The following is a 12,836-nucleotide window of genomic DNA, read 5'->3' as shown; positions in this document are numbered from 1 at the left end:
ACCCCAAAGAGACCACATAGGGGACCCCAAAACCCCATAGAGACCCACAGGACCCCATAGACAGCCCACAGGGGATCCCAAACCCCATAGAGACCCACAGGACCCCATAGAGACCACATAGGGGACCCCAAAACCCCAGAGAGACCCTACAGGGGACCCTAAACCCCATAGAGACCCACGGGACCCCATTCAGACCCTACAGGGGACCCTAAACCCCATAGAGACCCACAGGACCCCATAGAGACCCCATAGGGGACCCCAAACCCCATAGAGACCCACAGGACCCCATAGAGACCCCAAAACCCCACAGAGACCCTCAGGACCCCATAGAGACCCTATAGGGGACCCCAAAACCCCATAGAGACCCACAGGGCCCCATAGAGACCCTACAGGGGACTCCAAAACCCCAAAGAGACTCACAGGACCCCATGGGTGACCCACACCCCATAGAGACCATAAGGACCCCATAGAGATCCTATAGGGGACCCCAAACCCCATAGAGACCCACAGTACCCCATAGAGGACCCCAAACCCCACAGAGACCCTCAGGACCCCATAGAGACCCCATAGGGGAATCCAAACCCCATAGAGACCCACAGAACCCCATAGAAACCCTATAGGGGACCCCAAAACCCCATAGAGACCCACAGGGCCCCATAGAGATCCTATAGGGGACCCCAAAACCCCATAGAGACCCACAGGGCCCCATAGAGACCCTACAGGGGACCCTAAACCCCATAGAGACCCACAGAACACCATAGGGGACCCCAAAACCTCATAGAGACTCATAGGACCCCACTGAGACCCCATAGAGGACCCCAAAACCCCATAGAGACCCACAGGACCCCATAGACAGCCCAGAGGGGATCCCAAACCCCATAGAGACCCACAGGACCCCATAGAGATCCTATAGGGGACCCCAAAACCCCATACAGACCCCATAGATGTCCCCACACCCCATAGAGACCCACGGGACCCCAAAGAGACCCTACAAGGGACCCCAAAACCCCACAGAGACTCACAGGACCCCAAAGAGACGCCATAGGGGACCCCAAAGCACATAGAGACTCACAGGACCCCATAGAGATCCTATAGGCATCCTCACACCCCATAGAGACCCACAGGACCCCAAAGAGACCCCATAGGGGACCCCAAAACCCCATAGAGACTCATAGGACCCCAAAGAGACCCCATAGGGGACCCCAAAACCCCATAGAGACCCACGGGACCCCAAAGAGACCCCATAGGGGACCCCAAAACCCCATAGAGACCCACAGGACCCCAAAGAGACCACATAGGGGACCCCAAAACCCCATAGAGACTCACAGGGCCCCATAGAGACCCCATAGGGGACCCCAAACCCCATAGAGACTCACAGGGCCCCATAGAGACCCTACAGGGGACCCCAAAACCCCATAGAGACCCACAGGACCCCATAGAGACCCTACAGGGGACCCCAAAACCCCACAGAGACCCTCAGGACCCCATAGAGACCCTACAGGGGACCCCAAAACCCCATAGAGACCCACAGGACACTATGGGGGACCCCAAAACCCCACAGAGACCCACGGGACCCCATAAAGACCCCATAGGAGACCGCAAACCCCATAGAGACTCACAGGACTCCATAGAGACCCTACAGGGGACCCCAAACCCCATAGAGACCCACAGGACCCCATAGAGACGCTACAGGGGACCCCAAAGCCCTATAGAGACTCACAGGACTCCATGGGTGACCCACACCCCATAGAGACCATAAGGACCCCATAGAGATCCTATAGGGGACCCCAAACCCCATAGAGACCCACATTACCCCATAGAGGACCCCAAACCCCACAGAGACCCTCAGGACCCCATAGAGACCCTATAGGGGACCCCAAACCCCATAGAGACCCTACAGGGGACCCCAAAACCCCATAGAGACCCATAGGACACCATAGGGGACCCCAAAACCCCATAGAGACCCACAGGACCCCATAGAGGACCCCAAACCCCATAGAGACCAACAGGACCCCATAGGGACCCCATAGGGGACCCCAAACCCCATAGAGACCCACAGGACACCATAGAGACCCCATAGGGGACCCCAAACCCCATAGAGACCCACAGGACCCCATAGAGACCCTACAGGGGACTCCAAACCCCATAGAGACCCACAGGACCCCATAGAGACCACATAGAGGACCCCAAAACCCCAGAGAGACCCTACAGGGGACCCCAAACCCCATAGAGACCCACAGGACCCCATAGGGACCCCATAGGGGACTCCAAACCCCATAGAGACCCCCAGGACCCCATAGAGACCCTATAGGGGACTCCAAAACCCCACAGAGACCCCCAGGACCCCATAGAGACCCGATAGGGGACCCCAAACCCCATAGAGACCCACAGGACCCCATAGAGACCCCATAGGGACCCCCCCCAAAAAAAAGACACAACACTGCGGTCGGCCAGTTGAGTGCAATTCATTGTGACCCACCATAAGGTGACAGAAGCCCCCCCCCAAATCCCCCCCCCCCAAAACCCTTGGGGGGGGGGGGGGGGGGGAGATAATGACGGGGGGGGGGGGGCAAAAACCCCATAGGGGCCCCCAAACCTCGCCCTGTTCCCTGAGATTTCCCCCCCCCCCCCCAAAAAATGTTCCCTAAACCTCAGTGGGACCCCGTTGAAGTGAAGGGGGGGGGTGGGGGGGGGGGGGCAGGCAATGGAGACCCCCCCCCAAAAAAAAAATGCATACAGTGATGGGTATGAAGTGGTGGGATGGGGGGGGGGGGGGCAACCCTAAAATTGAAGGCTGGCCCCAAAATGAACCCCCCCCCCCCCCCAAAAAAAGGCATCAGGACCCCCCCAGCGCCCCCCCCTAAAGGCACACAGACCCCCCCCCCCCAAATAAAAGGCACAGGGACCCTGCCCCCAGTGCCCCCCCCCCCTCAATTAAAGGCATAAGGACCCCCTCAATTAAAGGCATAAGGACCCCCCCAGCCCCCCCCCCCCCACAAAGGCACTAGGAACCCCCCCCCCCAAAAGGCACAAGAACCCCTCCCCAGTGCCCCCCCCCCCAAAAAAAAAGGCACTAAGATCCCCCCACAGCCCCCCCAGCATCATCCCCCCCCCCTCAAAAAAAGGCAGAAGGACCCACCCCCCGAGCCCCCCCCCCCCAGAAAAAAGGCACAGCCCCCCCCACCTCAACGCCCCCCCCATCAAAAAAGGCACAGCCCCCCCCACCTCCACACCCCCCCCCCACCCCAACGCCCCCCCCCCAAAAAAGGCACAGCCCCCCCACCTCAATGCCCCCCCCCAAAATGCCCCACCTAAACGCCCCCCCATCTCAAAGCCCCCCCCACCTCAACGCCCCCCCCCCAAAAAAGGCACAGCCCCCCCCACCTCCACGCCCCCCCCACCTCAACACCCCCCCACCATCCCAACGCCCCCCCCCAAAAAAAAAGGCACAGCCCCCCCCACTCAATACCCCCCCCACCTCAATTCCTGCCCCCCCCCAAGAAAAGGCACAGCCCCCCCCACCTCCACACCCCCCCATCCCAACGTCCCCCCCCCAAAAAAAGGCACAGCCCCCCCCACCTCCACACCCCCCCCATCCCAATGACCCCCCCCCAAAAAAGGCACAGCCCCCCCCACCTCAACGCCCCCCCCCAAAAAAAAGCACAGCCCCCCCCACCTCAATGCCCCCCCCCCAAAAAAGGCACAGCCCCCCCCCCAACACCTCCCCCCCAAAAAAGGCACAGCCCCCCCCACCTCCACACCCCCCCCATCCCAACGCCCCCCCCCCAAAAAAGGCACAGCCCCCCTCACCTCAACGCCCCCCCATCCCAACGTCCCCCCCCCAAAAAAGGCACAGCCCCCCCCACCTCCACACCCCCCCCATCCCAATGTCCCCCCCCCAAAAAAAAAGGCACAGCCCCCCCACCTCAACGCCCCCCCATCCCAATGCCCCCCCCCCAAAAAAAGGCACAGCCCCCCCCACCTCCACACCCCCCCCACCTCAACGCCCCCCCCCCAAAAAAGGCACAGCCCCCCCCACCTCCACACCCCCCCCACCTCAACGCCCCCCCCCCAAAAAAAGCACAGCCCCCCCCACCTCCACACCCCCCCCACCTCATTGCCCCCCCCCAAAAAAAGCACAGCCCCCCCCACCTCCACACCCCCCCCCCACCCCAACGCCCCCCCCCCAAAAAAGGCACAGCCCCCCCCACCTCAATGCCCCCCCCACCTCAACACCCCCCCCCAAAAAAGCACAGCCCCCCCCACCTCCACACCCCCCCATCCCAACGTCCCCCCCCCCAAAAAAAAGGCACAGCGCCCCCCACCTCAACGCCCCCCCCCCAAAAAAAGCACAGCCCCCCCCACCTCAACGCCCCCCCCCAAAAAAAAGCACAGCCCCCCCCACCTCAACGCCCCCCCATCAAAAAAGCACAGCCCCCCCCACCTCCACACCCCCCCCATCCCAACGTCCCCCCCCCCCAAAAAAAGGCACAGCCCCCCCCCCACCTGAAAGCCCCCCCCCCCCTCAGAACGAAGTCTCGCTCAGCCGTGACCTGGGGGGCAGCAACGTGGCCATAGTGACCCCCCCCTCGGTGTGGGGGGGGGGCGAACGACGAGGGGGGGGCCCTACGTTTGACCCCCCCTTGTTGTGCCCCCCACCCCCTTGAAGTTGGGGGGGGGTCGGGGGTGATGGGGGGGGGTGGGAACGGGCGAGTTCCTGGCAGCGTGCAACGAAGGTGGGGGGGGCGAGGGGGGGGGCGAGGGGGGGGGGGCTGGTGGTGGTGTTGGGGGGGGGGGGGCTGGGGGGGCAGGTTGGGGAGAAGGGCCGTTTCCCATCCGAAAAAATGGGGGGGTTTCTCGTGGGGGGGGGCGGAGGCGTCGGGGCTGCGGAGAGGAAAAAAAATGGGGGGGGGGGTGTTAGAATTGGGGGGGGGGGTTAAAATTTGGGGATATGGGGTCGAAATGGGGGGGGGGGTAAAATTTGGGGATATGGGGTCAAAATGGGGGGGGGGTTAAAATGGGGGGGGGGTGTTAGAATGGGGGAGGGGTTTAAAATCAAAATGGGGGGGGTGTTAGAATGGGGGGGGGTTAAAATTTGGGGATATGGGGTCAAAATGGGGGGGGGGGTAAAATTTGGGGTATGGGGTCAAAATGGGGGGGGTGTTAGAATGGGGGGGGTTAAAATTTGGGGATATGGGGTCAGAATGGGGGGGGGGGGTAAAATTTGGGGTATGGGGTCAAAATGGGGGGGGGTGTTAGAATGGGGGGGGTTAAAATTCGGGGATATGGGGTCAGAATGGGGGGGGGGGTTAAAATGGGAGGGGTGTTAGAATGAGGGGGGGGGTTAAAATTTGGGGATATGGGGTCGAAATGGGGGGGGGGGTTAAAATTTGGGGATATGGGGTCAAAATGGGGGGGGGGTTGAATGGGGGGGGGTTAAAATCCAGGGATATGGGGTCAAAATGGGGGGGGGGGGGGGGGAAAGCCCTAAAAGCGGGGGAAGGAAACACAAAAATGAAGGGGGGGGGTAAAGAAATTTTTGGGAGGGGGGGGATGAAATTTTTGGAGGGGGGGGGGGGGAAGAAGAGCCCCAAAATTTGGAGGGGGGGGCAAAGAATGGGACCCAAAATGGGGGGGGGGGGGGGGCCAGAATGGGACCAAAAATTAAGGGGGGGGGGGGCAGAAAATGACCCAAATTTGGGGTATGTGACCCAAAATTGGGGGGGGGGGGGCAGAATGGAACTGAAATTTGGAGGAAGTGACCCAAAATTGGAGGGGGGGGCACAGAATGAGACGCAAAATTGGGGGGGGGGGGGGGCAGAATGGGACCCAAAATGGGGGGGGGGGGGGGGGGGAAGAATGGGACCGAAAATTAAGAGGGGGGGGCAGAAAATGACCCAAATTTGGGGTACGTGACCCAAAATTGGGGGGGGGGGGGCAGAATGGGACACGAAATTGGGGGGGGGGGGGTGGAGAAAGACCCAAATTTTGGGTACGTGACCCAAAATTGGGCGGGGGGGGGCAGAATGGGACCCAAATTTTGGGTGATTCAGAATGGGGGGTGGGGGGGGGGCAAAGAATGGGACCCAAAACTGGGGGGGGGGGGCAGAATGGGACCCAAAATTGGGGGGGGGGGGGTGGGAAAAAGACCCAAATTTTGGGTACGTGACCCAAAATTGGGGGGGGGGGGGGCAGAATGGAACTGAAATTTGGAGGAAGTGACCCAAAATTGGAGGGGGGGGCACAGAATGAGACGCAAAATTGGGGGGGGGGGGGGCAGAATGGGACCCAAAATTTGGGGGGGGGGGTGGAGAAAGACCCAAATTTTGGGTACGTGATTCAGAATAGGGGGTGGGGGGGGCACAGAATGGGACCCAAAATTGGGGGGGGGGGGGGCGTGGGGGGGTGTAGGGTCCGTACCTGGGGGGGGGCGCACGGGGGGGGGCGTGGGGGGGTCCACGAATGGGTCCCGGGGGTCCCAGCAGATCGCAGTGCTCCAATTGCTGCAGCAGCTCCTGGGGGGTCGGAACCCCCGGCTCTGGGGAAGGGGGGCGGGGGGGACACAAATAGTGAGCGGACATGGGGGCCATTGAACGTGGGACAAACGCTACGGGGTCAACGCTATGGGGGCCGCCATCTTGTGGCCGCCATCTTGGGATCACCGTTATAGGGCAGCCATTATGGGGTCACCATTATGGGGCTGCCATTATGGGGTCGCCATTATGGGGCCGCTTTTAGGATCGCCATTATGGGGTCACCATTATGGGGTCACCATTGTGATGCCGCCATCTTGGGGCCGCCATTGTGGGATTGCCATTATGGGGCCACCATTATGGGGTCACCGTTATGGGGCCGCTTTTTGGATCGCCATTATGGGGTCACCATTATGGGGTCACCATTGTGATGCCGCCATCTTGGGGCCGCCATTGTGGGATTGCCATTATGAGGCCGCCATTATGGGGCCAGTAGTATGGGATCGCCATTAAGGGATTGCCCTTATGGGATTGCCCTTATGGGGCCGCCATTATGGGATCGCCATTGTGGGGCTGCCATTGTGGGGCCGCTATTGTGGGATTGCCATTATGGGGCCGCCATTATGGGGTCACCGTTATGGGGTCACCATTATGGGGTCACCATTATGGGGTCACCATTATGGGGTCACCATTATGGGGCCACCATTGTAGGATCGCTGTTATGGGGCCACCATTATGGGGCCACTGGTATAGGGCCACCATTGTGGAGCTGGCATTATGGGGCTGCCATTTTGGGGCCGCCATCTTGGGATCACCGTTATAGGGCCGCCATTATGGGGCTGCCATTATGGGGCCGCCATTGTGGGGTCGCTGTTATGGGGCCGCCGTTATGGGGCCACTACCATAGGGCCACCATTGTGGGGCTGGCATTATGGGGCTGCCATTATGGGATCGCCATTGTGGGGCCGCCACTGTGGGGCCGCCATCTTGGGGCTGTCATTGTGGGGCCGCCATTATGGGATCGCCATTGCGGGGCCGCCATTATGGGACCACCACAATGGGGCTGCCATTTTGGGGCCACCACAATGGGGCCGCCATTTTGGGGCCACCACAATGGGGCCTCCATTGTGGGACCACCACAATGGGGCCACCATTATGGGGTCGCCATTGTAAGATCGCCATTATAGGGCCGCCATTGTGGGGCCGCCATTTTGGGACCACCACAACAGGGCCGCCATTTTGGGACCACGGCTACGGCGACACCGCTACAGGAGCGGGATTATAGGGCAGGTGGGGCAGCTGCTGTGGGGCAGTGGTACCTTGGGGTCTGCCCCCCATCTCCATGGCGGTGCTGAGGTCCCAGAGCTGCAGGCTGCCATTGGCGTGCCCGGTCAGCAGGCGCCGGCGCGGCCGCGACCCGACGCGCCGCGATCCCTCGCACTCATGGACAGTAAAGGCAGTGATGGTGGAACCATCCACAGCACGCACCTCGCAGACCCTATAAGGGATGGGGGGACACCAAATGCCAATGGGGAATCCCAAATACCAAAGGGGAACCCCAAATCCCATTGATAGAAGCCTAAATCCCAATGGGGAAGACCAAATCCCAATGATAGAAGCCCAAATCCCAAGGATGGATGCCTAAATCCCAAAGGGGAACCCCAAATCCCAGTGATAGAAGCCCAAATCCCAATGGGGAACCCCAAATCCCATTGATAGAAGCCTAAATCCCAATGGGGAAGACCAAATCCCAATGATAGAAGCCTAAATCCCAATGGGGAACCCCAAATCCCATTGATAGAAGCCTAAATCCCAATGGGGAAGACCAAATCCCAGTGATAGAAGCCCAAATCCCAAAAGGAAATCGCAAATCCCAAGGATGGAAGCCTAAATCCCAATGGGGAAGACCAGATCCCAATGATAGAAGCCCAAATCACAAGGATGGAACCCCAAATCCCAATAATAGAACACTAAGCCCCAATGGGGAATCCCAAATCCCAAGGATGGAACCCCAAATCCCAACAACGGAATCCCAAATCCCAAAGGGAAACCTCAAATCCCAACGACAGAAGCCCAAATCCCAAGGATAGAAGCCCAAATCCCAAAGAGGAACCTCAAATCCCAATGATAGAAGCCTAAATCCCAAAGGGGAACCCCAAATCCCAAGGATGGAACCCCAAATCCCAAAGGGGAACCTCAAATCCCAATGATAGAACACTAAGCGCCAATGGGGAACTCCAAATCCCAACGATAGAAGCCCAAATCCCAAAGAGGAACCTCAAATCCCAAGGGTGAACCCCAAATCCCAAGGATGGAACCCCAAATCCCAACAACGGAAGCCCAAATCCCAAAGGAAAACCCCAAATCCCAATGATAGAACACTAAGCCTCAAAGGGGAACCCCAAATCCCAACGATAAAAGCCCAAATCCCAAAGAGGAACCTCAAATCCCAATGACGGAACCCCAAATCCCAATGATAGAAGGCTAAGCCCCAATGGGGAACCCCAAATCCCAAGGATGGAAGCCCAGATCCCAAAAGGATGGAAGCCCAAATCCCAATGGGGAATCCCAAATCCCAACGAAAGAAGCCTAAATCCCAAAAGGGAACCTCAAATCCCAAGGGTGAACCCCAAATCCCAATGAGGGACCCCAAGAATCCACTGAGGGACCCCCATAAATCCTTTGGAGACCCCAAAAGCCCCCCAGGACCTCCAAAAACCCATTCAAGGACCCCCTTAAACCCTTTGGAGACCCCAAAAGCCCCCCAGGACCCCCCAAAACCCATTGAGGGACCCCCATAAACCCCATGGAGACCCCAAAAGCCATTGAAGGACCCCAAGAATCCACTGAAGGACCCCCATAAACCCTTTGGAGACCCCAAGAGCCCCCCCAGGACACCCCAAAACCCCTTGAGGGACCCCCATAAACCCTTTGGAGACCCCCAAAGACCCCCAGGACCCCCAAAACCCCTTGAGGGACCCCCATAAACCCCATGGAGACCCCAAAAGCCATTGAAGGACCCCAAGAATCCACTGAGGGACCCCCATAAACCCTTTGGAGACCCCAAAAGCCCCCCCAGGACCCCCCAAAACCCCTTGAGGGACCCCCATAAACCCTTTGGAGACCCCCAAAGCCCCCCAGAAGTCCCCTCCAAAACATTTTGAAGACCCCAAAAGCCCCCCAGGACCTCCCAAAACCCCTTGAGGGACCCCCATAAACCCTTTGGAGACCCCAAAAGCCCCCCCAGGACACCCTAAAAGCCCCCCCAGGACACCCCAAAACCCCTTGAGGGACCCCCATAAACCTTTTGGAGACCCCCAAAGACCCCCAGGACCCCCCAGAACCCATTGAGGGACCCCCATAAACCCTTTGGATACCCCAAAAGCCCCCCCAGGACCCCCAAAACCCCTTGAGGGACCCCCATAAACCCTTTGGATATCCCAAAAGCCCCCCCAGGGCACCCCAAAACCCCTTGAGGGACCCCCATAAACTCCATGGAGACCCCAAAACCCATTGAAGGGCCCCAAGAATCCACTGAGGGACCCCCATAAACCCTTTGGAGACCCCAAAAGCCCCCCAGGACCCCCCAAAACCCATTGAGGGACCTCCCAAAACCCCTTGAGGGACCCCAAAACCCATTGAAGGACCCCAAGAATCCACTGAGGGACCCCTATAAACCCTTTGGAGACCCCCAAAGCCCCCCAGAAGTCCCCTCCAAAACATTTTGGAGACCCCAAAAGCCCCCCCAGGACCTCCCAAAACCCCTTGAGGGACCCCCATAAACCCTTTGGATATCCCAAAAGCCCCCCCAGGGCACCCCAAAACCCCTTGAGGGACCCCCATAAACTCCATGGAGACCCCAAAACCCATTGAAGGACCCCAAGAATCCACTGAGGGACCCCCATAAACCCTTTGGAGACCCCAAAAGCCCCCCAGGACCCCCCAAAACCCATTGAGGGACCTCCCAAAACCCCTTGAGGGACCCCAAAACCCATTGAAGGACCCCAAGAATCCACTGAGGGACCCCTATAAACCCTTTGGAGACCCCCAAAGCCCCCCAGAAGTCCCCTCCAAAACATTTTGGAGACCCCAAAAGCCCCCCCAGGACCTCCCAAAACCCCTTGAGGGACCCCCATAAACCCTTTGGATATCCCAAAAGCCCCCCCAGGGCACCCCAAAACCCCTTGAGGGACCCCCATAAACCCTTTGGAGACCCCCAAAGCCCCCCAGAAGTCCCCTCCAAAACATTTTGAAGACCCCAAAAGCCCCCCAGGACCTCCCAAAACCCCTTGAGGGAGCCCCATAAACCCTTTGGAGACCCCAAAAGCCCCCCCAGGACCCCCCAGAACCCATTGAGGGACCTCTCAAAACCCCTTGAGGGACCCCAAAACCCATTGAAGGACCCCAAGAATCCACTGAGGGACCCCCATAAACCCCATGGAGACCCCAAAAGCCATTGAAGGACCCCAAGAATCCACTGAGGGACCCCCATAAACCATTTGGAGACCCCAAAAGCCCCCCCAGGACCCCTAAAACCCCTTGAGGGACCCCCATAAACCCTTTGGAGACCCCAAAAGCCCTCCCAGGACCCCCCAAAACCCCTTGAGGGACCCCCATAAACCCCATGGAGACCCCAAAAACACAATGAAGGACCCCCCAGAACCCATTGAAGGACCCTAAGAATCCACTGAGGGACCCCCATAAACCCTTTGGAGACCCCCAAAGCCCCCCCCAGGACCCCCAAAACCCCTTGAGGGACCCCCATAAACCCTTTGGAGACCCCCAAAGCCCCCCAGAAGTCCCCTCCAAAACATTTTGGAGACCCCAAAAGCCCCCCAGGACCTCCCAAAACCCCTTGAGGGAGCCCCATAAACCCTTTGGAGACCCCAAAAGCCCCCCAGGACCTCCAAAAACCCATCGAGGGACCTCCATAAACCCTTTGGAAACCCCCAAAGCCCCCCCAGGACACCCCAAAAGCCCTTGAGGGACCCCCATAAACCCTTTGGAGACCCCAAAAGCCCCCCAGTCCCCCCTCTCACCTCTTACCGGTGGACGAAAGCCGGACGAAGACGCGGCACGTGTCGGGCACCACCTTCTGGATGAAGACCTGCTGGTCGTCGCGCTCCCCGAAGGGTCCTGTCCACACCACGGGTTGGGGGGCACTCAAAACCCACCCCCAAAACCCCCCGTGTGACCCCCCCCCCCCACCCCGGTGCCGACCCCTTACCGATGTCGGTGCCGGCTGCGCAACCGGCGTGGCCGTCGATGTCCTCCAAAGCCAAAACTTTGAAGGATGCCAACGGCGTGGATCCAGGTTGAGTGGAGATCATCCCACGGAAACGGGTCACCGTCCACGTCCGGACGTGGTTGTTGTCGGCACACACTGAGGAAAAAAGGGGGGAGGGGGGATTTAGGGGGTGGGATGGGAGGCGTTGGGGACGGATCCCAAAGATCATCTGGAGAGATCGAAAGATCATCGGTGGAAGCGCGACGCAGGTCTGAGAGACACAAGGATCATTGGAGAGCTCCAAAGATTGCTGGTGGACCCCAAAGATCGCTGGTGGATCCCAAAGATCGCTGGTGGATCCCAAAGATCGCTGGTGGATCCCAAAAGCATTTTGGAGAGCCCCAAAGACCACTGGAGAGCTCCAAAGACCACTGGTGGACCCCAAAGATCACTGGTGGACTCCAAAGACCACTGGAGATCCCGAAAGATCACTGGTGGACCCCAAAAGCATTTCGGAGAGCCCCAAAGATCATTGGAGACCACCAAGGACCAATGGTGAACCCCATAAAGCATTTTGGAGACCTCAAAAACCATTGGAGATGACCAAAGACCACTGGTGGACTTCAAAGCATTTTGGAGACACCCAAAGACCACTGGAGACCCCCAAAGACCACTGGTGGACCCCAAAGCATTTCGGAGCCCCAAAGACCATTGGAGAACCCTAAAGACCACTGGAGACCCCAAAAGCATTTCGGAGAGCCCCAAAGACCATTGGAGATCACCAAAGATCACTGGTGGACCCCAAAGACCACTGGAGATCCCAAAAGACCACTGGTGGAGCACAAAGATCACTGGTGGACCCCAAAGATCACTGGTGGACCCCAAAAGCATTTCAGAGAGCCCCAAAGACCATTGGAGATCACCAAAGACCATTGGAGAACCCCAAAGACCACTGGAGATCCCGAAAGACCACTGGTGGACCCCAAAGATCACTGGTGGACCCCAAAAGCATTTCAGAGAGCCCCAAAGACCACTGGAGATCCCGAAAGATCACTGCTGGACCCCAAAGACCACTGGTGGACCCCAAAGCATTTCGGAGCCCCAAAGACCATTGGAGAACCCCAAAGACCACTGGT

General features: G+C 58.9%; 1 protein-coding gene across 1 annotated transcript in view; it reads right to left on the bottom strand.

Annotated features, from left to right (window-relative positions):
* Nucleotides 1–4,525: 4,525 nt before the first annotated feature.
* The window catches only part of SHKBP1 (SH3KBP1 binding protein 1), a 29,510-nt gene continuing 21,199 nt past the window's right edge, over nt 4,526–12,836 (bottom strand). The window contains exons 13-17 of the mRNA XM_090129872.1: nt 11,701–11,856; nt 11,513–11,609; nt 7,793–7,971; nt 6,421–6,538; nt 4,526–4,553 (exon numbers count right to left, since the gene is read on the bottom strand). Coding sequence (XP_089985998.1) covers nt 4,526–4,553; nt 6,421–6,538; nt 7,793–7,971; nt 11,513–11,609; nt 11,701–11,856 — 578 coding nt within the window. The remainder of the gene's footprint in view (nt 4,554–6,420; nt 6,539–7,792; nt 7,972–11,512; nt 11,610–11,700; nt 11,857–12,836) is intronic.

The sequence above is a fragment of the Phasianus colchicus genome, chromosome 38 (assembly GCF_987193195.1).
Source record: "Phasianus colchicus chromosome 38, bPhaCol1.hap1.1, whole genome shotgun sequence".
Classification (NCBI taxonomy): Eukaryota; Metazoa; Chordata; class Aves; order Galliformes; family Phasianidae; genus Phasianus; species Phasianus colchicus.
The sequence above is the reverse complement of the archived record's forward strand: the minus strand, read 5'-3'. Positions and strand labels throughout refer to the sequence as shown.